The 25,338-nt window shown below is 43.2% G+C and overlaps 1 protein-coding gene and 1 long non-coding RNA gene across 20 annotated transcripts in view; one reads left to right on the forward strand and one right to left on the reverse strand.

The window, feature by feature from the left end:
• The first annotated feature begins 5,414 nt into the window (after positions 1-5,414).
• ATF1 (activating transcription factor 1) overlaps positions 5,415-25,338 on the forward strand; it is a 61,932-nt gene continuing 42,008 nt past the window's right edge. For 2 of the 17 annotated variants that reach the window (XM_084955698.1, XM_084955706.1), the window contains exons 1-3: positions 5,850-6,552; positions 6,670-6,793; positions 14,950-15,048. In XM_084955698.1, the coding sequence (XP_084811824.1) occupies positions 14,956-15,048 (93 nt within the window). In that variant the 5' untranslated portion in view covers positions 5,850-6,552; positions 6,670-6,793; positions 14,950-14,955. Of the gene's footprint in view, positions 5,652-5,849; positions 7,787-13,723; positions 14,444-14,799; positions 15,049-25,338 lie in introns of those variants that run through there. The other 15 variants (XM_084955692.1, XM_084955702.1, XM_084955693.1 and 12 more) reach the window with 9 other exon arrangements.
• The window catches only part of LOC146403179 (uncharacterized), a 132,480-nt gene continuing 113,392 nt past the window's right edge, over positions 6,251-25,338 (reverse strand). The window contains exon 4 of one of the 3 annotated variants that reach the window (XR_014803223.1): positions 6,251-7,061. This is a non-coding gene — a long non-coding RNA (uncharacterized LOC146403179). Of the gene's footprint in view, positions 7,062-10,911; positions 11,502-24,337; positions 25,325-25,338 lie in introns of those variants that run through there. The other 2 variants (XR_014803222.1, XR_014803224.1) reach the window with 2 other exon arrangements.

Below are 25,338 nucleotides of genomic sequence, written 5' to 3' on the forward strand. Positions count from 1 at the left end.
CGGACATCCAGATACACAAAACGATGTGACTGGTTGTCAGCCACGTAGCATCTCAGAACTGGCACAAGAAGCACGTGAATGGAATAGGCACAGTGGCAGAGTAGAGGCTATGCAAAGGCCCAATAGCATAGACTCCTCCTATCAAGGTTGATTTAGCTACTGCTCTCTGAAACTTCAACTGAATATTGACAGAGACCAACACTGAGCTCCCAAGGTGGGGCTCTTTCTTTAGGAGACTAACTGGCCACTTGACAGTAAGTTGACAGCACTGGGCTTCCTCCATCCTAGAAGAGCTAGTGATTTGTTCTCCTGTGGTCTTATGTTTTCTGGATAAGAATCTGATTCTCCCATCCTCAGAGCCTCACTAAGCATCACAGCCTGAAGTGTTACAAATGTGTGTTATACTTGCAGGCTGCTCTAAAGATGGTTCCTCCAGTAAGCTGAATTTTTTTTTTTTTTTTTTTTTTTTGTCTTTTTGCTATTTCTTTGGGCCGCTCCCGCGGCATATGGAGGTCCCCAGGCTAGGGGTCCAATCGGAGCTGTAGCCACCGGCCTACGCCAGAGCCACAGCAACGCAGGATCCGAGCCGCGTCTGCAACCTACACCACACCTCACGGCAACGCCGGATCGTCAACCCACCGAGCAAGCGCAGGGACCGAACCCGCAACCTCATGGTTCCTAGTCGGATTCGTTAACCACTGCGCCACGACGGGAACTCCCAGTAAACTGAATTTAAGTTTCAAGCTGTTTTGCTACAACTCTGATCATCACAAATTTTTTTTTTTCTTTTTAGGGCTGCACCTGTGGCATATGAAAGTTCCCAAGCTAGGGGTCAAATCTGAGCTGCTGCCCTATGTCACAGCCGTGGCAACACAGCATCTGAGCCATCTGCGAGCTACACTACAGCTCAGGGCAACAGTGGATCCTTAACTCCCTGAATGAGACCAGGGACTGAGCCTGCCTCCTCATGGATACTAGTTGAGATCCTAACCTGCTGGGCGACAACAGGAACTCTCTTGGACTCCTTAATCAATTGAAATTGGTAAGAAGCCTAACGAGAAATTCAGGCAAGGCTTTACTGGGATTCCTGCTGCACGAGGGATCCAAAACAAGGAACAGGTTCCCTAGCTCCCTCCCTGGGAGAGGGAGGGGGTGAGCTGGTCCCTTAAATGGGGTGAGAGCAGGGGTGGATCCATGCGTAGGGCCGGAGTGGTGGCTTAAGTGGTCTGCCACCCCCTTGGTGGTGCTGTGTGCAGGGATCAGGGGCAGCTCCTCACACCTCAGAAGTAGCGGTTGGCTTTTTGGTCTTTTAGTATTTTGTTCATAATTTGCCCCAACTGTGCATGTATGCAGTCATTTTCGTCTCTTATATTTTCTTTGTATTCTGATGCTTGAGGAGACATTTGTCCAGGTGCAAACACTGCAACAAGGGGTCCCAGGTTCCAGGTCTCAGCCTGTTTCTCTTCCATGAGAAAGAAACAAGGATGGTAGAAATATTTGTGAGTGGAAGTGTTGCACAGCATAGTATTTGATTTAGACTTACGATGCTTTACAGGTGGAAGAGGAGCTAAAGGAGCAGACCATGCACATTTTGAAGGTTTCAGTAAAATTTAATTTCTTTCTTTTTTCTTTCCTTCCCTCCTCCGTTTCTTTTTCTTTCTTTCTTTCTTTCTTTCTTTCTTTCTTTCTTTCTTTCTTTCTTTCTTTCTTTCTTTCTTTCTTTCTTTCTTCCTTCCTTCCTTCCTTCCTTCCTTCCTTCCTTCCTTCCTTCCTTCCTTCCTTCTCTCTCTCTCTTCTTTCTCTCTCTCTCTTCTTTCCCTCTCTCTCTCTCTCTCTCTCTCTTTCTGCACCTGCAGCACGTGGAAATTCTCAGGCCATGGACTGAATCCGAGCCACAGGCTGGCTCCTTTAACTTGCTGCACAGGGCCAGGGACCGAACCCACACCTCCTCAACCTGACCCACTGAGGTTGGATTCTTTTTTTTATTTTTTGGCTGATTCTCGGCACATGGAGTTCCTGGGCCAGGGATCAGATCCGACCTGCAACTGTGATCTACACCACTGTTGTAGCAATGCTGGATCCTTTAACCCACTGTGTCAGGCTGGAAATTGAACATGCATCATGTTGCTGCAAAGATGCCGCCAATCCCATTTTGCCACAGTGGGAACTGTGGGTTGTTTTTTTGTGTTTTGGCTTTTTTTTTTTTTTTTAGCTTTTTAGGGTCATACCCATGGCATATGGAGGTTCCCAGGCTAGGGGTCCAATCAGAGCTACGCTGCCGGCCTACAACACAGCCACAGCAATGCAGGATCCTAGCCACATCTGTGACCTACAACACAGCTCATGGCAATGCCAGAACCTTAACCCGCCGAGGAAGGCCAGGTATTGAACTGTATCCTCAGGCATACTAGTCAGGTTTTTAACCCGCTGAGCCACAAAGGGAACTCCCTAAAATTTAGTTTCTTTTGATGGTTGACATTTTTCGGTCTCCCCGACCCCTTCTTGTCCCAATCAACATTTGTTAAGCATTCTCTCTTCCAAGGAAAAAACAACTGAACAGGAAAAAATGCTGGACTTTGTTAATCAAGAAAAGCTGATAGGAGTTCCTGTTGTGGCACAGTGGTTAACGAATCTGACTAGGAACCATGAGGTTGCGGGTTCGATCCCTGGCCTTGCTCAGTGGGTTAAGGATCCAGTGTTGCTGTGAGCTGTGGTGTAGGTTGCAGATGTGGCTTGGATCCAGAGTTGCTGTGACTGTGGCGTAGGCCAGCAGCTACAGCTCCAATTCGACCCGTAGCCTGGGAACCTCCATATGCCTCGGCAAGTGGCCCAAGAAATGGCAAAAAGACAAACAAAAAAAAAAAAAAAAAAAAAAAAAAAGGCTGATATCTGAGAATCTCTTCTCCACTCCTTACCTTTATAGGAGGACACTTTTCTATGATATATGACATTTTGATTCTTTAAATAATGCTGGGACATGGGATGAGTATTACATTTTTCCCAATTTTGATAAGAAGATGCACTTATGTTGGGTAATCTGCTTGAAAATCTAAAATAAGAGCAGTTGGAGTTCTCTTGTGGCATAGCGTGTTAAGGATCCAGCATTGTCTCTGCAGGGGCTTGGGTTGCTGCTGCGGTATAGGTTTGATCCATAGCCCAGGGAACTTCCACGTGCCACAGGCACAGCACCCCATCCCCACCGAAGACAGCTAGCCAGCTAGATAGATAGGTAAATAGATAAATAAGTATATGTATAAATAATACATCCAAGTTCCTGTTGTGGCTCAGCAGTAATGAACCCAACTTGTATTCATGAGGATTTGGGTTTGATCCCTGGCTTCAGACAGAGGTTGAGGATCCTGAGTTGTGCAGCCCTAAAAAATAAAAAAAAAAAAAAGTCATAATAAAATAAGGGCAGTTACTTGTAGCTTTTATTTTTTTTGCTTTTTATGACTGCACCCATGTATGTTGAAATTCCCAGGGTAGGGGACAAATCAGAGCTGCAGCTTCTGGCCTACACTACAGCCACAGCAAAGCCAGATGTGAGCTGTGTCTGCGACCTACACCGCAGCTCACGGCAATGCCAGATCCCTAACCCACTGAGCGAGGCCAGGGATCAAACCCACATCCTCATGGATCCTGGTCGGGGTTCACTACCACTGAGCCAGGACAGGAACTCCTGTAGCTTTTAATAGGTAGTCAGTGTTTGCTGAATGACAATGGATAAATGACAGTTCTTAGGACTGTCTGGAAGAGCCAAGTCTGCATATTGAAGTTCCCAGGCTAGGGGTAGAATCCGAGCGCAGCTGCCAGCCTACACCACAGAGTTACTTGGGATCCGAGCTGCACAGCTCATAGCAATACTGGCTACATAACCCACTGACTGAGGCCAGGGATCGAACCTGCATCTTCATGGTTAATAGTTGAGTTGGTTACCCCCGAGCCACAACAGGAACTCCTGGGAGAATAACTCTTGAGCTTTAAATCACATTGTCTGGCCCTATAGGTCAAACCAGGAAGGTTCCAATCACTCAATCAGTTTCCTAGTTGGAGCTCTCAAGCTAGTAGTTTCAGAAAAATTCTGATTTTTGTCTAGGGTATCTTGAAAGGTTTATCCTTTGTTGTTCATTATCACTATAAAGCCATAAAAGAACATTTTGCAAAGAAATGGATAAAGAGTTCAGGAGTTTCCGTCGTGGTGCAGTGGTTAACGAATCCGACTAGGAACCATGAGGTTGCGGGTTCGGTCCCTGCCCTTGCTCAGTGGGTTAACGATCCGGCGTTGCCGTGAGCTGTGGTGTAGGTTGCAGATGCGGCTCGGATTCCGCGTTGCTATGGCTCTGGCGTAGGCTGGTGGCTACAGCTCCGATTGGACCCCTAGCTTGGGAACCTCCATATGCCGCGGGAGCGGCCCAAGAAATAGCAAAAAAGACAAAAAAAAAAAAAAAATTCAGAATAACACATCAGAATAATGCATCATCCCTGCTCCAGAAAGGTAGACGCACATTAAAAAATGTGTTTTTTTCTTTTAATTTTTCTCTTTTTACCGCCATACCTGTGGCATAGAGGGCTAGGGGTCTAATCAGAGCTGCAACTTCCAGCCTACCCCACAGCCCCCAGCAACAGGGATCTGAAGGGCATCTGAGACCTAAGCTTCAGCTTGCAGCATGACTGGATCTCTAATCTACTGAGCGAGGAAAGGGATCCAACCTGCATCCCCAGAGAGACAACCTCGGGTTTTTAATCCGCTGAGTCCCAACAGGGAATTGCTAAAAGTTTTTTAATGTATCAAAATGACGACGTGATTTTACTTTACCACTTTATGTTAACATTTTTCTGGCATAATAGTTGGGGTAAATCTGTGCTTCAGTGTGACACTCCCTACCTGGCACCCAGTGGGCGTGTTTTTTAATCCTTTCAGATGTGATAAAAGACACAAATCCTAACGTGGTTTTATGGGATTAGAATTAGCCTGGGTGGTAAGAAGCGGAGACAAGCCTTGAATCTTCAAGTCACTCTGTCTACAAAGGGCGGACAGGTCGGGCGTGGGTCAAGGCCGGGGACCACAGCTCGGGCCAGAGCTAGGAGCTGAGCTGAGGGATGTAATTAACCGAAGAAAAGTGCCCCACCCCGAGCGACCTCCCAGAGTCCGGCTGGTCTCCGAAAACAGCTGTGCGGAGAAGAGTGCGGACAAAGCTCCTGCACCGAAACGGAACGCAGGTAACTTTCCCCCTCCACCTCTCTCTGCCAATAACACTTTCGGGACTAGAACTGGCCAACCCGGAGAGCCCCGGCTCAACATGGCGTCGCGTCACGTGAGCAACGCGGTGACGTAGGACGGCGGCCCAAGCGGAGGGCCCGCCCTAACCTCACCCCCCACGCTCTTACTCACTTTTGCCCCCCTTCCCTCCCCCGCCCCCGGCCTGGTGTAGATCATGCCGCCAGTGGCGGCCCTGACTGCCGAGGAAACCGTAGCCTAGGACAGTTGGCTGTTAAGTGACACTGATTCTCCCCGCCCCGCCTGACCCCTGAGAAAGAGGCACGTCCCCCGCCGCGTGAGGGGGTGGGGAAGTGGGTAGCGAATTCGGATCCACCTGGGAGGGGGGGAGTGGAAGTTCCCGCCCCAGACAGCGGCGAGGCGGCAGCCACAGGTAAGCGGGGGGCGGGGGTGGGTACGTGCTCCCGTGTACCCGGTAGGGGGAGGGGACGAGGACGCGGCGCCGGCGGGGACGCCGAGCGGGTCCCGCGTCGGGTGGGGGGTCGCGCGGGGCGCCCGCGGTGGGGGAGGGGCGCGGAGGGCCCGCGGCGGAAGGGGGAGGGGCCGCCCGCTCTCCCCCACGGCCAGGCGCGCTTCCGGTTCTCGCGCCTCGGCCCCGCGGTGCCCCTCTTCGGTCCGCTGTCTCCGCCTCCCTCCTTCCTGCCGCCCCCTCATGAAAATTAAACCGAAGACCTCCCGCCGCGGGGTGGCTTTCGCCTCTGAAGCCGCCCGTCCGCGGCCCAAGGCGAGCGCCCTCCGTCGAAGGTCTTGGGGTTGGGGCGGGAAGCCAGGGGGAGGGCGGCGTGGCCTTGGCCTCCGCCAGTCGTCCGCCGAGCGCAGCTCAAGACGGGTCATCTCTGCCGGCGTCCTCGGGGTGGGGGCCCGGGCCGGCAGAACCATCCCCTACCCTCTGGGAGCTTCCACTCGATTGGGGAGGCAGTAGAATAATCACAACACACGAAACAGTATGGAAAGGTGCAGCCGACAACCAAGGAAGGAGTGTGTGGAGTGACAGAGGCTCGTCTTTTTACTTCTGGAGAGTTGACTAAATTTAGGAAACGATCTCTTTGATTTTCCTCCTGTATCACAAAACTAAGCGTGGTATATACCATAGCGTCAGCTGCGCTGTGAAGCGTGTCGCTTGATCTCTTCACAATTACTGCAGGTGTTAATGACCGTTGTTTTGTCAACTTTTGAGGCACAGTGGGCTCTTAGTCATTGGGAACCTTTACGTTTCTGAGGCTTTTTCTGCATAGATTTGGCAAGCGTCTTTGTCAGACTGGCCTGTGATGAGAGTATGTACACTGTTTGCTTATGTTCGCAAAATGCGTTTTATCCCGAGAGTTTCGTTACCAACAGAAATTGCAGTTTTATTAAAATGCAGTTTTTCCTATTGACTTTATAACGTGCAGTTTCCTCAGTGTCTCATTTGGCCTCAGTACTGCTGTCCTAAAACCGAATATGTGAGCTCTGTTACTGGCAGCTCTTCTTTATGCTTCGTCTGTAATACATCTGTGCAGTACTACTGTATCACCGGTAGGTGGTAGTACCTTCAAAAATGCTTTCGCCCTCCATGTCATCCCATTTGTACTAAAGAATTTTTAACTTTAAAGTAGGATGTTTTCTTATGCCTGAATTTTCCTTTTTCTAAAGGTAGGTTGAAGTAATTGTCTAAAGATATTTCTTTAACTGTTATTTCTATCAGTTTTAAGTAGGTAAATCTGTAAGTAAACATTGATTTATTCAGCAGTAATAATCTTACACTGGGAACAGGATGTGGTCTTGACTCCTTAGAGCTTGCATTCTGGTAGGGAGACAAAAAACAGGCCATTACATCAGCGTGATAAGTGCCCTGAAAGGAGGGGGAACATGTGTTGTGGGGATAGAGCTGAAGCTTCTAGACCAGCCTAAGGGAGTCATGAAAACTTGCCTGGAAGAGTAACTCATAGAAATAGGCCACATGAAGAGAAGAGGAATAGTATTTCTGGCAGAGGGAATAGGATATGTGAAAGCCTGAAGGAGAGAGAAAGCAAAGCCAGCACATTTGTAAATCTGAAAGAAATTCAATTTGACTAGTAGGAGCAATTTTGAGGGGTGATCATGCATTCTGTTGTGGAAATGTTGAGCAAGAGACTTCTTACCCTCAAGCTTATTGTAGTTCAGCATCATCTACAGGTGGGGAAACTTAAGGCTCTTCATTCATCAGGTGAGAATACTATACTGTATTTGTTGATGTCTACTGCTTTACTGCATACGTGAGGGTCTGCTGGGCACAGAGCATATATATACTCACAAGATATAGGCCCTGTTCTTAGGCACTTTAAAACTGGGGGAAACAGACATGCCAATAAACACACGGCTCAGAATATTAAGTACCTCATTAGAAATATCTGCAAGGCACAGTGGACCAAGCATTAAGGAAGGAAGGAATAGAGCAGTTGGAACATAAAGTTTGGGATGAAACTTGAAAATGAGGCGTGTGCTAGGTGGACAAGTTGGGGATGTGAAGGTATTCTTGGAAGAGGAGAAGTATGGAACAAAAGAACATGGATTTTGGTTTGTTGTTGGGGTTTTTTTTGTCTTTTTGCCTTTTCTGGGGCCTCTCCCGCGGCATATGGAGGTTTCCAGGCTAGGGGCTAATGGGAGCTGTAGCTGCCGGCCTACAGCACAGCCACAGCAACACGGGATCTGAGCTGTGTCTGCGACCTACTCCACAGCTCACAGCAACGCCGGATCCTTAACCCACTGAGCAAGGCCAGGGATCCACCTGCAACCTCATGGTTCCTAGCCAGACTCCTTTCCTCTGTACTACGACAGGAACGCCAGTAATTCCGTCTTTGATGCTGTCTGTATGTTTAGTCTGCTGGCTTATTCTTTTAGTCTAGATTAAAAATCACTGCTCTCTTGGAGTCCTCTGGTGGCCAAGTGGTTAGGAACTTGGTGTTGTCACTGCCGTGGCTCTGGTCACTGCTGTGGCTCAGGTTCAGTCCCTGGCCTGGGAACTTCTGAATGCCACAGGTGCAGCCAAAAAACAACAACAACAACAAAAAATCACTGCTCTCTTTCTAAAGAAGGACTATATGTAGCTTAAAAGCGGCTGAAGAAACAGCAAAGGAAGCACTAGATTAATGTGTCAAAATTTGAAGTTCTAAAATAACCGTAGTTAGGTATATTGGAAAAAATTTGTATCAAAATGAAGGAAATAAAATTTATATGAAGAAATAATAGGAGTTCCCGTCGTGGCGCAGTGGTTAACGAATCCGACTAGAAACCATGAGGTTTCGGGTTCGGTCCATGCCCTTGCTCAGTGGGTTAACGATCCGGCGTTGCCGTGAGCTGTGGTGTAGGTTGCAGACACGGCTCGGACCCCGAGTTGCTGTGGCTCTGGCGTAGGCTGGTGGCTACAGCTCCGATTGGACCCCTAGCCTGGGAACCTCCATATGCCGCGGGAGCAGCCCAAGAAATAGCAACAACAACAACAACAACAAAAAAGCAAAAAAAAAAAAAAAAAAGAAATAATAGGGCGTTCCCATTGTGGTGCAGTTGAAACAAATCTTACTAGTGAGGTTATGGGTTCGATCCCTGGCCCCTCTCAGTGGGTTAAGGATCCGGCATTGCTGTGAGCTGTGGTGTAGGTCTCAGACTTGGCTTGGATCTTGTGTTGTTGTAGGCCAGCAGCAGCTGTAGCTCTGATTCAGCCCCCTAGCCTGGGAGTTTCCATATGCTGCAGGTGAGGCGCTAAAAAGCAAAAAAAAAAAAAAAAAAAAAAGGCGAAAAGAAAAAAAATAATACAGAGTAATAAGGAAAACACTAAGATGGATAGGCAAATAGTATGAAAAGAGAGCTTACACAACTAATGGAGAAGGAAAGTAATGTAAAACGGTGGGCCGTTTTTTATCTGTTAGTAATGACTTTAAAAAATTCCTGTTGCTTTCTCACATGCTTCTGGTTGACTAATTCCTTCAGAAGACCTTCAGTAATCATACTTCTTAATTAAGTCATTCTTCTTTTGGGAATAAATCCTATGGAAATTCAGTATTGTTTTGCTTGGTGAAAAATGTGAATTATGTACAGTCACTTGTTGAGATACTATTTTAGTCTTTAAATATGTGTCTACTTAAAACCTAGACAATATTTCTGATAAATGCGTAAAGAGGATACAAAATATGAGGATACAAAGTTGAACATAAAATATGTTTATAACTTTTTCAGAGTTGTGGAAAGAGGAGACAAAAGAAATTAATATTGTAATTAAGGTTTTGTCATACTTTTTTATTTCTGGTGTGTGTGTGTGTGTATATATATATAAATTTTCTTTTTAGGGCTGCAGCCACAAAAAAGGAGGCTCCCAAGCTAGGGGTTGAATTAGAGCTACAGCTGCTGGCCTGCACACAGCCACAGTAATGTGGGATCGATCCCTTACCCACTGAGCAAGGCCAGGGGTTGAACCTGCATCCTCAAGGCTGCTAGTCAGATTTTTTTTTTTTTTTTTTTTTTTTTTTTGTCTTTTGTCTTTTTGTTGTTGTTGTTGTTGTTGTTGCTATTTCTTGGGCCGCTCCCGCGGCATATGGAGGTTCCCAGGCTAGGGGTCGAATCAGGGCTGTAGCCACCAGCCTACGCCAGAGCCACAGCAACGCGGGATCCGAGCTGCGTCTGCAACCTACACCACAGCTCACGGCAACGCCGGATCGTTAACCCACTGAGCAAGGGCAGGGATCGAACCCGCAACCTCATGGTTCCTAGTTGGATTCGTTAACCACTGCGCCACGACGGGAACTCCCTGCTAGTCAGATTTGTTTCTTCTGTGCCACAATTGGAACTCTTTTTAAAAATATTAGCCATCCTGATAGGTGTGAAAGTACTTGATTTGCATTTCCCTAATAATTAGTGATACTGAGCATCTTTTCATTTGTTTTCGTTTGATGGCCAGCTCTCTTTTTTAAAAAAAAGTCTTTTCACATAATAATAGAAACTTTAAATTCTACTCAAATCTTTTACTAGTCTCTTGCTAAGTGGTGTTCCTCCTATTTGACATTCTATCTCTCATTTAGTCTCATGCTTACCCTGCCTGCATGTCTTGCAGTTGATTACCTAGATCATTTAGATCTTTCTTTTTTTTTTTTTTTTGTCTTTTTGCTATTTCTTTGGGCCGCTCCCACGGCATATGGAGGTTCCCAGGCTAGGGGTCGAATCGGAGCTGTAGCCACAGGCCTACGCCAGAGGCACAGCAACGCAGGATCCGAGCTCACGGCAACGCCGGATCGTTAACCCACTGAGCAAGGGCAGGGACCGAACCTGCAACCTCATGGTTCCTAGTCGGATTCGCTAACCACTGCGCCACGACGGGAACTCCCATTTAGATCTTTAAAACCTCCTTAGGTTGGTTTCATTGGTTTATTTATTTTGTTCAACCTTTGCTTAATAAATTCTCTTATTTTAAACTATATATACCATTATGAACTGTTCCCTAGACTGCAGCAAAGACTGTAGTGTCTCTGGACAGAAGACCATTATACTTCTTGAGTAGAATAACATTTGAAAACTTAATCACAATAATTTATGTACAAATACCGTTTATTAAATTTAAACGTTTATGTTGATCAAAATTCAAAAAATTTAAAAGAATATGCAAAGAAAAGTCTCTCTTTAAAACATTTTTTTTATTAAAGGATAGTTGATTTACAGTGTTGTGCCAATTTTGTATAGCAAAATGACTCAGTCATACATACATATATGTGTGTGTGTGATGGAAAAATAACATGTTTATTTTATATACACACACACACGTTTTCATATTATTTTCCATCATGGTCTATCCCAGGAGATTGGATATAGTTTCCTCTTATCTGTCCTTTCTAAATGTAATAGTTTCCATCTACTAACCCCAGACTGCCATTCTCTTTCCTTGCTTCCTCCCCCTTGGCAACCACAAGTCTATTCTCTATGTCTGTGAGCCTGTTTCTGTTTTGTAGATAGGTTCATTTCTGCCATATTTTAGATTCCACATATAAATGATATACCCTATGGTATTTGTCTCTCTCTTTCTGATCGACTTCACTTAGTATGAGAATCTCTAGTTGCATCCATGTTGCTGCAAATGGTATTATTTCATTCTTCTTTATTGCTGAGTAGTATTCCATTGTATTTATGTGCCATAAGAGAACTCTTGTCCTGTATCTTCTTAATGCATTCATCTGTCAGTGAGCATTTAGGTTGTTTCCATTGGCTATCCTGAATAGTGCTGCTGTGAACATACAAGGGCATGTATCTTTTTGAATTATAGTTTTATCCAGATATATACCCAAGAGTGGGATTGCTAGATCATAAGGTTGTTCTAGTTTTAGTTTTCTGAGGAGCCTCCATACTGTTTTCCATAGTGGTTGTACCAGCTTACATTCCCACCATCAGGGTAGGAGTGTTCACTTTTCTTCATACCCTCTCCAGCATTTATTTGTAGACCTATTAATGATGGCCCTTCTGATTGAGGGCCATCATGAGGTAGTACCTTGTTGTAGTTTTGATTTGCATTTCTCTAATAATTAGCCATGTTGAGTATCTTTTCATGTGCCTGCTAGCCATCCATCTGTCTTTGGAGAAACGTCTATTTAGGTCTTCTGCCCATTTTTCTTTTGTTTGTCTTTTGAGGGCCGCACCCACGGCATGTGGAGGTTCCCAGGCTAGGGGTGTAATCCGAGCTGTTGCTGCCAGCCTACGCCAGAGCCACAGCAACGCCAGATCTGAGCCCCGTCTGCGACCTACACCACAGCTCATGGCAACACCGGCTCCTTAATTCTGCCCATTTTTCAGTTGGGTTTTTGTTGTTGAGGTGTATGAATCGTTTGTATATTTTGGAGATTAAGCCCCTGCATCGTTTGCCAATATTTTCTCCCATTCTGTAGGTTGTCTTTGTGGGTGATGGTTTTTTGTGTGTGTGTTTGTGGTTTCCTTTGTCATGCAAAAGCTTGTAAATTTGGTTAGGTCCTATTTGTTTATTTTTTGTTTTTATCTCTGTTGCCTTGGGAGACTGACCTAAGAGAACCTTTGCATGGCTAATGTCAGAGAATGTTTTGCCTATGTTCGAGGAGTTTTATGGTGTCTCGTTTTATCTTTAAGTTTTTAAGCCATATCAAGTTGATTTTTGTACCTGGTGTGAGGGTGTGTTGAATTTCATTGATTGACATGTCTAACTGTACCAGCACCTCTTCAACTAAAGAGACTCTCTTTTTCCCATTTTATATTCTTGCCTCCTTTGTTGAATAATTCACCATAGATGTGTGGGTTTATTATTTCTTTTTTTTTTTTTTTTTGTCTTTTTGCTATTTCTTGGGCCGCTCCTGCGGCATATGGAGGTTCCCAGGCTAGGGGTCTAATCAGAGCTGTGGCCGCCAGCCTACGCCAGAGCCACAGCAACGCAGGATCCGAACCGCGTCTGCAACCTACACCACAGCTCACGGCAACGCCGGATCGTTAACCCACTGAGCAAGGGCAGGGACCAAACCCGCAACCTCATGGTTCCTATTCGGATTTGTTAACCACTCGCCACGACGGGAACTCCTATTTCTAGGCTCTCTCTATTCTGTTCCATTGATCTGTATGTCTGTTTTTGTACCAATACCACACTGCTTTGATTATTGTAGCTTTGTAATAGTGTCTGAAGTCTGGGAGAGTTATGCCTTCTGCATTTTTTTTTTTCCTCTGAGGAATGCTTTGGGCAATTCTGGGTCTTTTATGGCTCCATATAAATTTTTGGATTATTTGTTCTACTTCTGTGAAAAATGTCATGGGTAATTTGATAGGGATGACATTAAATCTATAGATTGCTTTGCATAGTATGGCCATTTTAACTGTTCCTCCACTCCAGGAGCATAGGATATCTTTCCATTTCTTTGTTGTTGTTGTTGTTTTAAATTTTATTTTAGGTGTTTTTCTATTATAGTTGATTTACATTGTTCTGTCAGTTTCTGCTGTACAGCAGAGTGGCCCAGCCATATATATGTGTGTGTGTGTGTGTGTGTGTGTATATATATACACACACACATATATATATATATGCAGACACATTCTTTTTCTCACATTATCCTACATCATGTTCCATCACAAGTGACTATATATATATATAGTTCCCTGTGCTATTCAGCAGGATCTCATTGCTTATCCACTCCAGATGCAATAATTTGTACCAACTAACCCCAAACTCCCAGTCCCTCCCCCTCCCCTTTGGCAACCACAAGTCTGTTCTCCAAGTCCATGAGTTTCTTTCTTTTCAGAAAGGTTCGTTTGTGCTGTGTATTAGATTTCAGATATAAGTGAAATCCTATGTTATTTGTCTTTCTCTTTCTGACTTCACTTAGTATGAGAATCTCTAGTTCCGTCCATGTTGCTGCAAGTGGCATTATTTTGTTCTTTTTAATGGCTGAGTAGTATTCCATTATGTTTATATACCAGATCTTCTTCTTCTTCTTTTTCTTTTCTTTTTTTTTTTTTTTTTTACATTTTAGGTCTGCACCTGAGGGGCATATGGAGGTTCCCAGGTTAGTGGTCCAGTTGCAGGCCTATGCCACTGCCACAACCACAGCAATGATGGATCTGAGCCATGTCTGTGACCTACACCACAGCTTATGGCAACACTTCAATCCCTGAATGAGGCTAGGGATTGAACCCACATCCTCAAAGATACTAGTGGGGTTCGTTACCATTGAGCCGCAACTCTCCGACAACCCATTGGTTTTTTAGTAGCATGTTGTTTAGTCTCCATGTAGGTTTTTTTTTTTTTTTTTTTTCATTTAATAAAGAGTCTCTTTTCTGTCTCTGTACCATAGGTATCAATTCTTTTCCATGAGGCAACCAAGTTTTCAATTTTTATTCAGCTGTATAGAGTATACTATCCATATTCTGTAGCACTTCTTTTGTTTTGTTTTGTTTTTTTCTGTAGCACTTCTTATTTGCCATTTTTTTTCTTTCCTCTTTTAGAGCTGCACCTGTGGCATACAGAAGTTCCCAGCCTAGGGGCTGAATCAGAACCATAGCTGCTGGCCTACACCACAGCCACAGCAACACCAGATCCTAGCCACATCTGCAAACTGTGCTGCAGCTCGTGGCAATGCCAGATCCTTAAACCACTGAGTGAGCCTAGGAATTGAACCCATCTCATGGATACTAGTTGGGCTCTTAACCTGCTGAGCCACAGCGGGAACTCCTTTTATTTGCCATTTTAAAAGATCTTAATCATTCAGTCCCTATACACCCAGAGCAGAGGTGTGGGAACATATGGAGTCTGGATCACTTGAGCTTGGCCCATAGTATAGAAAAACTTTGTCTTTTTCCTCAGAAAAAGTATGTATGTTGGAGTTCCTGTCGTGGCGCAGTGGTTAACAAATCTGACTAGGAACCATGAGGTTGCGGGTTCAATCCCCGGCCTTGCTCAGTGGGTCGAGGATCCGGCGTTGCTATGAGCTGTGGTGTAGATTGCAGACAAGGCTCGGATCCTGCGTTGCTGTGGCTCTGGTGTAGGCCGGTGGCTACGGCTCTGATTAGACCCCTAGCCTGGGAATCTCCATATGCTGAGGGAGCAGTCCTAGAAAAGGCAAAAAGACAAAAAAAAAAAAAAAAAAAAAGTATGCATGTTAAGAAATGTCTTAAGATTTTGTGAAAATGAAATTAGCATCTTTTAACTGATTTTTTTCCCCTTGCAGTTGATTATGGAAGATTCTCACAAGAGTAACACTTCAGAGACAGCACCTCAGTCTGGTTCAGCAGTTCAGGGAGCTCATATTTCTCACATTGCTCAACAGGTAAGGCAAGAACCAGCCAAAATATTGAGCCAGTTAGGATTATCCGTAATGTAGATTAATCTGTTGTTTCAGATTGCTAATTACTAACATTCAAAAAAAGAACCAAGGAGGGAAAAAAACCTGTACAATGTTGAAATGTATAGAAGGAAGGGATATTTTATTTAACTATCTTAAGATCATTGTTTTATTTTCTTTCATTCAAAGTATATTTAGTATTGTTTTAATATGCATATACTTCTCAAAACTTGGAAAGATAGATTTCATTTTATGTGGTGCAGGATCATTTAGATATTTTTCAGACAAAATTTATTGCTGCATAAGAAGAATGAAAAATTATTTGGCTTTTTGGGCTAACTTGAAATAGACACTGATAGTTTCAGGTGGGAAACTTTCTTTTATGGGGGGAACCATTTCCAATTTTATAGATATATTGTGGATATATAGAAAATATTTTTGCTGAACTGGAATATAGGCATATTAGAGAATTTAAACTGACAGTTGTACATATTGCAGAACTGATGATATTTTTAAAATGTCAAATTTTCTGATTCATGGCCCTGACTCTATTCAGGGAAGACAACTGACAGTATATGTTGCCAGCAATAGGATTTGAATTTTTGGAATTCCTTTCGTGATGCAGTGGAAACAAACCCGACTAGGAACTATGAGGGTTGTGGATTCGATCCCTGGCCTCGCTCAGTGGGTTAAGGATCCGGTGCTGCTGTGAGCTGTGGTATAGGTCGCAGACATGGCTTGGATCCCGCGTTGCTGTAGCTGTGGTGTAGGCCAACAGCTACAGCTCTGATTCGACCCCTAGCCTGGGAACCTCCATATGCTGTAGGTGTGGTGCTAAGAAGCAAAAAAAAAAAAAAAAAAAAAAAAAAAGAGTTGAACTTGCAAGCAAAAATTAGAATTTCAGAAAACTTGTATTCACCATCGTGACCTTGACAGCTTCCTAGTAGTTACTGACTTTTTAGTTACAGAATTGTGTTATAAAATCATGCATGGTGTAAGTTCCATCCAGAGTGCAAGACAGACCCACGGATTTTAATCCTTTAACTCGTCCTCATGAATGCTAGTTGGGTTCGTTAGCACTGAGGCACAACAGGAACTCCCCAGACAACTTTTATGAAAATACATCCTGTCGAGTTTAGATATGGTATCAAAAAAGAAATATCCACAACTATCTGAGAGTTCCCTGGTGGTTAAAGACCTTTAAAACACTCCTTCCTTTTCTGACTACATATCTTTGTGAGGCCGGACTTTCTTCATATATTTCAACCAAAATAATGTACAGCAGATATTTAATGTAGAAGCAGTAAGCGATTTCAGCCATTTTCTGTGAATTCATACATAAGGAGATTTGCAGAAAAGTGAAACAGTGTCATTTCTCTCACTAACTTGGGAAGTGTTTCATTTTATTAATGAAAATATATTATTTAGGTTTATGATTGTTATTTTTGGATGAACTGGTAAATAGTTTGAAAATTTCTATTTAAAATGTAAATGTTAGTAGATAAAAATCCACATAATTAAAAGTTCTTTGGGGTCCTTAATAATTTTTAAGAGTCTTGAGACCACAATTTGAGAATAAGCATTTAAAGGATTAAGCTTTCAAGCTTAAGCATCCTTCTCTATTTGGCTGTATGTGTGAAGAGGAACAGTATCTTCTCCAGTGATACAGAAGCAGTGAAAGAGTCTTTCAGTTACCTTTCTGTTAATAGAGCCCCTCACAGAAATGTTTTAATTCAGTTGGATTACTAATACATTTCAGTTATTTTGGTTAGATGTGAATGTTTTTCAAGTGTCCTCAGAAGCCTATTTACAGTGAGAATAAGTACATTTCTAGTTGGTGAATAATTTTATAGCGGTTTTTAAAAATAACGTCATTGACTTTGTATCCAAATTCTCATTGCTTGACTGCTTTATTAGGCTCTAAGTTCTCTAAAGAAACAGTATCCAATATAGTGATATTTATCCAGTCATTGAGTATAAGGTGGGATATAGCAGTGAAGGGAACCTCAGCTCTCATGGAACTTACATTCTAGAACTGGGGAGAATAAAACATGTCAGTAGCAGGAGTTCCTGTCGTGGCACAGGGGAAACGAATCCGACTAGGAACCATGAGGTCTGTGTTCAATCCCTGGCCTTGCTTAGTGGGTTAAGGATCTGGTGTTGCTGTGAGCTGTGGTGTAGGTCATAGACATGGCTCAGGTCGTGCGTTGCTGTGGCTGTAGGCCAGCAGCTGTAGCTCTGATTAGACCCCTAACCTGGGAACCTCCATATTGCTGCGGGTACAGCCCTAAGAAGACAAAAGACCAAAAAAAAAAAGTCCCCATCACCATCAACAACCCCCATTCTTCCTACCCTGCTTTATTAGCCTCCACAGCGCATATTACCTACTGGATTTTTTTTTTTTTTTCCTGTTTTTTTAGGGCCGCACCCGCCGCATATGGAGGTTCCCAGGTTAGGGGTCTAATCGGAGCTATAGCTGCTGGCCTACAGCCACAGCAACGCTGGATCTGAGCCGTGTCTTTGACCTACACCACAGCTCACTGCAACACTGGATCCTTAACCCAATGAGCGAGGTCAGGGATCGAAACCACGACCTCCTGGTTCCTAGTCAGATTCATTTCCACTGCCACAACAGGAACTCCTGACTTTTTTTTTTTAATTAAAAAATTTTTTGGTCTTTTTAGGGCTGCACCCACAGCATATAGAGGTTCCCAGGCTAGGTTCCCAGTGGCTATCAGAGCTATAGCCACTGGCCTACGCCACAGCCTTTGCAAGATCCAAGCCCTGTCTGTGACTTACACCACAACTCACAGCAATACTGGATCCTTAACCCACTGATCGAGGCCAGGGATCGAACCTGCATCCTCATGGATGCTAGTAGGATTCATTTCTGTTGAGCCACGATGGGAACTCCTAATTTTTAAATTTTTTGAAGGGGGGTAAAGGAGACAAAGATAGTTTTACTGCTTTGTCAGGCAAAGGGGGCCACAGCAGGCTAATGCCTTAAAGACTGCCCCCCTTGGAATGGGTTAGGAGGTGGTTTTATAGTTTGGGGAGTGGAATAAGGATCAGGGCCATAGGTAAGGATCAAGGTAGATGCAGGCTTGCATTGTTTCTCAAAGCTGGTGTTTCGTGGCCCCAGAACTGGTTATGGTGGTCCTCCTTCCTGGAATGAAGAATTCTTTATCAAGTAGTTCTTGTATTTCTTGGAAGTTTTAGTTCCAGTGTCTGGACTCACTGAGGTTCAGTTTTTTCATGCCTCTGTGCAGGAGTTCAGCAAGAGACAAAGTGATAGGCAAGAAATAGATTTATTAAGATAGGATGCTTGTGAGAGAAGCAAGCGGGCAGGCATAGAAGCTCTCCCTAATTTTTAAAATTTTTAAATTTTTTTGTCTTTTTAGGGTCACACCTGCAGCATATGGAAGTTCCCAAGCCAGGAGTCAAACAGGAGCTGTAGCTGCCCGCCACAGCCACGCAATGCCAGATCCAAGCCCTGTCTGTGACTTACACCACAGCTCATGGCAATGCCAGATCCTTAACCCACTGAGTGAGACCAGGGATGGAACCCGAGTCCTCAGGGATACTAGTCGGGTTCGTAACCGCTGAGCCATGTCGGGAACTCAGGGGACTTGCCTTTTTATATAAAGTGGAAATACCTCTTCAGTTTTGTGTACCAACAGTTGTACAGTCTGAGACTGATATGTGCTTGGTATGGTTGAGGAACAGCAGGGCAGCCGGTGTGATGGAATGAGAAGGGAGAGTGATACAAGACAAGGCGGAAAAGTGAGGTGCGAAGGGAGGTTGCTAGATAATGTGGGTCTTGTATGCCCCTGTAAGATTTCTGGCTCTTAATCTGGGTGAGATGAGGAAGCTTTGGAGTGGTTTGAGTAAAATCATTATCTCCTTGATATTTTTATGGAATCACTCTGGCTGCTTTGTGTGGAGTAGAAGTAGGAGAACTAGTTAGGAGCCTGTTACACCAATTGTGTGTGAGAAACAACAGTGGCTTGGGCCAAGGTGGCGACTGTGGTAGTGAGATAAAGTTGGATTGTGGATATAATTTGGTTGTGAAACCAACAGTGTTTGCTTTTGGATTGGATGTGGGTTTAGAGAAAAAAAAGGAGTCAGGATTGACTCTACAGTTTTTGAAAGAATGAGAGTTATTTTAGCTCTCAAAGTGTAAACAATTCTGTTTCATGATCTAGTTAGTGCCACATTTTTCACCTTTTATTGTGCTTTTTGATAGTGATTTTGCTGTTTATTTTTTTCATTTTTTTATTACTCAAATGAATTTATCACATCTGTAGTTGTATAATGATCATAACAATCTAATTTCACAGGATTTCCATCCCACAGCCCAGGCACATCTCCCCACCCCCCAAACTGTCTCCTCCAGAGACCATAAGTTTTTCAATGTCTGTGAGTCAGCATCTATTCTGCAAAGAAGTTCCATCTGTCCTTTTTTCAGATTCCACATGTCAGTGAAAGCATTTGATGTTGGTGTGTCATTGTATGGCTGACTTCACTTAGCACGATAGTTTCTAGGTCCATCCATGTTGCAAAAAATGCCGGTATTTCATTCTTTTTGATGGCTGAGTCATATTCCATTGTGTATATGTACCACATCTTCTGGATCCACTCCTCTGTCGATGGACATTTAGGTTGTTTCCATGTCTTGGTTATTGTAAATAGCACTGCAATGAACATTGGAGTACATGTGTCTTTGTGAGTCATGGTTTTCTCTGGATAGATGCCCAGGAGTGGGATTGCTGGATCAAATGGTAGTTCTATGTTTAGTTTTCTGAGGAATCTCCATACTGCTTTTCACACTGGTTGCACCAATTTACAATCCCACCAACAGGGTACTAGGGTTCCTTTTTCTCCACACCCTCTCCAGCCCTTATTGTTTGTAGACTTTTGGATGATGGCCATTCTGGCTGGTGTAAGGTGGTACCTCATTGTGGTTTTGATTTGCATCTCTCTAATAATGAGTGACGCTGAACATCTTTTCATGTGTTTCTTGGCCATCCATATGTCTTCTTTGGAGAATTGTCTGTTTAGATCTTCTGCCCATTTTTGGATGGGGTTGTTTGTTGTTTTGGTATGGAGCTGCAGAAGTTGTTTATAAATTTTGGAGATTAATCCCTTGTCAGTCGATTCATTTGCAAAGATTTTCTCCCATTCTGGGGGTTGTCTTTTTTTTTTTTTTTTTTTTTTTCCCACTGTACAGCAAGGGGGTCAGGTTATCCTTACATGTATGCATTACAATTACATTTTTTCCCCCATGGGGGTTGTCTTTTTGTGTTTAGGGTTTCCTTTGCTGTGCAGAAACTTTAAGTTTGATTAGATCCCATTTGTTTATTTTTCTTTTTATTGTCAATACTCTGATAGGTGGATCTGAGAAGATGTTGCTGTCGTTTATGTCAGAGAATGTTTGGCCTATGTTTTCCTTTAGGAGTTTGATAGTGTCTGGTCTTATATCTAGGTCTTTAATCCATTTGGAGTTTATTTTTGTGTATGGTGTTAGGGAGTGTTCTAATTTCATTCTTTTCCATGTGGCTGTCCAGTTTTCCCAGCACCACTTAATTGAACAACCTGTCCTTTCTCCATTGTATATTCTTGCCTCCTTTGTCATAGATGAGTTGGCTGTAGGTGCATGGGTTTAATTCTGGGCTTTCTATCCTGTTCCACTAATCTATATGTCTGTCTTTGTGCCAGTACCATGCAGTTTTGACGACTGTTGCTTTGTAGTATAGTCTGAAGTCCGGGAGCCTGATTCCTCCAGCTCCATTTTTCTTTTTCAGGATGTCTTTGGCTATTCTGGGTCTTTTGTGCTTCCAAACAAACTTTAAAATATTTTGTTCAAGTTCTGTGAAAAATGTCCTTGGTAATTTGATAGGGATTGCATTGAATCTATAGATTGCCTTGGGTAGTATAGTCATTTTGATAACATTAACTCTTCCAATCCACGAGCATGGTATATCTTTTCATCTGTTTGTGTCATCTTTGATTTCTTTCATCAGTAGCTTGTAGTTTTCAGAGTACAGGTCTTTTGTTTCTTTAGGTAGGTTTACTCCTAGGTATTTTATTCTTTTGGATGCGATGGTAAACGGGATTGCTTCCCTAATTTCCTTTTCTGCTCTGTCATTGTTAGTATATAGAAACGCTATCGATTTCTGTGTTACGCTATTGATTTTGTATCCTGCAACTTCGCCAAATTCATGGATAAGCTCTAACAGTTTTCTGGTAGAGTCTTTAGGATTCTCTAGGTATAGTATCATGTCATCTGCAAATAGCGATAGTTTTACTTCTTCCTTTCCAATTTGGATTCCTTTTATTTCTTTTACTTCTCTGATTGCTGTGGCTAGGACTTCCAGAACTATGTTGAAGAGTAGTGGTGAGAGTGGACATCCTTGTCTTGTTCCTGATCTCAGCGGGAATTCTTTCAGCTTTTCCCCATTGAGAATGATGTTCACTGTGGGTTTGTTGTATATGGCCTTTATCATGTTGAGGTAGGTTCCCGTTATGCCCACTTTCTGAAGGGTTTTTATCAGAAATGGGTGTTGGATTTTGTCAAAGGCTTTTTCTGCGTCTATTGAGAGGATCATATGGTTTTTATTCTTCAGTTTGTTAATGTGGTGATGGATTTGCGGATATTGAAGAACCCTTGCATCTCTTGGATAAATCCCACTTGATCATGATGTACAATCCTTTTAATGTATTGTTGGATGCGGTTTGCTAGTATTTTGTTGAGGATTTTTGCATCAATGTTCATCAGTGATATTGGCCTGTAGTTTTCTTTTTTTGTGGAGTCTTTGTCTGGTTTTGGTACCAGGGTGACGGTGGCCTCATAGAATGAATTTGGGAGTATCCCTTCTTCTGCAGTTTTTTGAAATAGTTTCAGAAGGAGAGGTGTTAGCTCTTCTCTAAATGTTTGATAGAATTTGCCTGTGAAGCCATCTGGTCCTGGACTTTTGTTTGTTGGAAGTTTTTTAATCAGAGTTTCAATTTCAGCTCTTGTGATTGGCCCATTCAACTTTTCTATTTCATCTTGGTTTAGTCTTGGAAGATTGTACTTTTCTAAGAATTTGTCCATTTCTTCTAGGTTTTCCATTTTATTGGCATATAGTTGCATATAGTAGTCTCTTATGATCCTTTGTATTTCTGTGGTGAACTTTGTTACTTCTCCTTTTTCATTTCTAATTTTATTGATTTGAGTCCTCTCTTTTTTGCTTGATAAGTCTGGCTAGGGGTTTATCAATTTTGTTGATCTTTTCAAAGAACCAGCTTTTCGTTTCATTGATCTTTTCTATGGTTTTCTTTGTTTCTATTTCATTGATTTCTGCTCTGATCTTTATGATTTCTTTCCTTCTACTAACTTTAGGTCTTGTCTGTTCTTCTCGCTCAAGCTGCTTTAGATGTAAAGTTAGCTTGTTTATTTGGGCTTTTTCTTGTTTCCTGAGGTGGGCTTGTATTGCTATAAACTTTCCTCTTAGAATGTCTTTTGCTGCATCCCATAGGTTTTGGAGTGTCATATCTTCGTTGTCATTTGCTGCTAGGTATTTTTTAATTTCCTCTTTGATTTCTTCAGTGATCCATTGGTTGTTTAGTAGCATGTTGTTGAGTCTCCATGTGTTTATGTTTTTTGCAGTTTTTTTCTTGTTGTTGATTTCCAGTTGTATAGCATTGTGGTCGGAAAAGATGCTTGATATGATTTTGATTTGCTTAAAGTTACTGAGGTTGGATTTGTAGCCCAGGATATGGTCAATCTTAGAGAATGTTCCATGTGCACTTGAGAAGAATGTGTATTCTGTTGCTTTTGGATGAAATGTCCTATAAATATCTATTAAGTCTATCTGGTTTAATGCTTCATTCAGGGCCTGTGTTTCCTTATTGATTTTCTGTCTGGTTGATCTGTCCATTGCTGTAAGTGGGGTGTTAAAGTCCCCCACTATGATTGTGTTATTGTCAATTTCTCCTTTTAAGGTTGTTAGCAGTTGCCTTATATGTTGTGGTGAACCTGTGTTGGGTGCGTAGATATTTAAAATTGTTATAACATCTTGGATTGATCCTTTGATCATTATGTAATGTCCTTCTTTGTCCCTGAAAATATTCTTCATTTTAAAGTCTATTTTGTCTGATGTGAGTATTGCTACTCCAGCTTTCTTTTGATCCCCGTTTGCATGAAATATTTTCTTCCATCCTCTCACTTTGAATTTGTATGTGTCCCTAGAAGTGAAGTGGGTCTCTTGAAGATAGCATATATATGGGTCTTGTTTTTGTATCCATTCAGCCAGTCTATGTCTTTTGGTTGGGGCGTTTAGTCCATTCACATTTAAGGTAATTATTGATATGTGTGTTCTTATTGCCATTTTATTAATTACTTTGGATTTGTTTTTGCTGCTCTTTTTCCTTTCCTTCTTCTTTTGTTCTTTTCTGCCTATAGAAGTTCCTTTAGTATTTGTTGTAAGGCTGGTTTAGTGTTGCTGAATTCTCTCAGCTTTTGCTTATCTGTGAAGGTTTTGATTTCTCCTTCAAATCTGAAGGAGAGCCTTGCGGGGTAGAGTAATCTTGGTTGGAGGTTTTTTCCTTTTATCACGTTGAGTATATCATGCCACTCCCTTCTGGCCTGCAGAGTTTCTGTTGAAAAATCTGCCTGTAGCCTTATCGGGGTTCCCTTGTATGTTTTCGTTTCTTTTCCCTAGCTGCTTTCAAGATTTTCTCTTTGTCTTTAATTTTGGTCAGTTTGATTAGTATGTGTCTTGGGGTATTCCTCCTTGGGTTTATTTTGTGTGGTACTCGTTGTGCTTCCTGGATTTGAGTGAGTGGTTCCTTTCCCATGTGAGGGAAGTTTTTGGCTATTATCTCTTGGAATATTTTTTCTATCTCCTTCTCTCTCTTCTCCTTCTGGCACCCCTATAATATGGATGTTGGTGCGTTTCACATTGTCCCAGAGTTCTCTGAGACTCTCTTCATTTCTTTTCAATCTTTTTTCTCTTTTCTATTCTGCGTACATAATTTCCACTAATCTGTCCTCCACCTCGCTTATTTGTTCTTCTGCCTCCTGTATTCTGTTGTTAGCTGCTTCTAGTGAATTTTTTATTTCAGTTAAGTTATCCATCTTTGCCTTCAGTTTATTTCCAATGTCTTGTATCATCTTCAGCATCAACAGTCTAAAGTCTTTCCTGGAGGCTGAGAATCTCCTCATGGCTTAGCTGTTTTTCTGGGGTTTTTTCTTTCTCCCTCATCTGAGTTATAGTTCTCTGTCTTTTCATTTTTATAGGTTTTTGGTGTGGTGACCTTCTTACAGATAATAGAGTTGTAGCCTCTCTTACTTCTGATGTCTGTCCCCCTGTGGCTGCAGTCAGTATTGGGGCTTGGTGTAGGCTTCCTGATGGGAGGGGCTGATGCCTGCCCCCTGGTAGGAGGAGCTGATTCTAATCCCTCTGATGGGTGGGGCTTAGTCTCTGGATGGGATTAGAGGCAGCTCTGTGCCTGAGGGGTCTTTAGGTAGCCTGTTTACTGAGGGGTGGGGCTGTGATCCCACCTGGGTTGTTTGCCCTGGGGCTTCCCAGCGCTGGCTGACTTGGATGGGGCCAGATTTTCCCAAAATGGCCCCCTCCAGAGAAAGGCACTGCTGCTGAATATTCCGGAGAGCTTTGCTTTCAACGTCCTTCCCTCATGACAAGCCACATTCACCCCTGTTTTCCCAGGATGTCCTCCAAGAACTGTGGTCAGGTTTGACCCAGATTCCCTTGGAGACTTTGCTTTGCCCTGGGACCCAGTGCACGTGAAAGTCTGTGTGTGCCTTTTAAGAATGGGGTCTCCGTTTCCCCCAGTCCCGTGGAGCTCCTGTGCACAAGCCCCACTGGCCTTCAATGCCAGGTGCTCCAGGGGCTCTTTCTCCCAGTGCCAGATCCCCACACTTTGATGTGTGGCTCAGAACTCTCACTCCTGTAGGTGAGTCTCTGTGAACCAGTTAGTTTTCAGTCTGTGGAACTTCCCACCCAGGAGGTATGGGTTTGCTTATATCACGAAATCGCCCCTCCTACCTCTTGATGTGGCCTCCTCTTTTTCTTCTGGAGTAGGGTATCTTTTTTAAGGTTTCTGGTCCATTTTGGTGAAGTGTGCTCAGCCTTTAGTTGTGAATTTTGTTGTTTTTAGGAGAGAAGTTGAGCTCCAGTCCTTCTAGTCCATCTTATTCCCCTCCTCCCAAATGAATTTTCGATTTTGCTGTTTAAAGTGGCCTCTAAGCATAGTGCTAAAGTGTTTACG

The sequence above is a fragment of the Sus scrofa genome, chromosome 5 (assembly GCF_054392235.1).
Source record: "Sus scrofa isolate SSC_HxYL_T2T_F1_AM1 chromosome 5, Sscrofa_HxYL_maternal_Yorkshire_Landrace_v2.0, whole genome shotgun sequence".
Taxonomy (NCBI): domain Eukaryota; kingdom Metazoa; phylum Chordata; class Mammalia; order Artiodactyla; family Suidae; genus Sus; species Sus scrofa.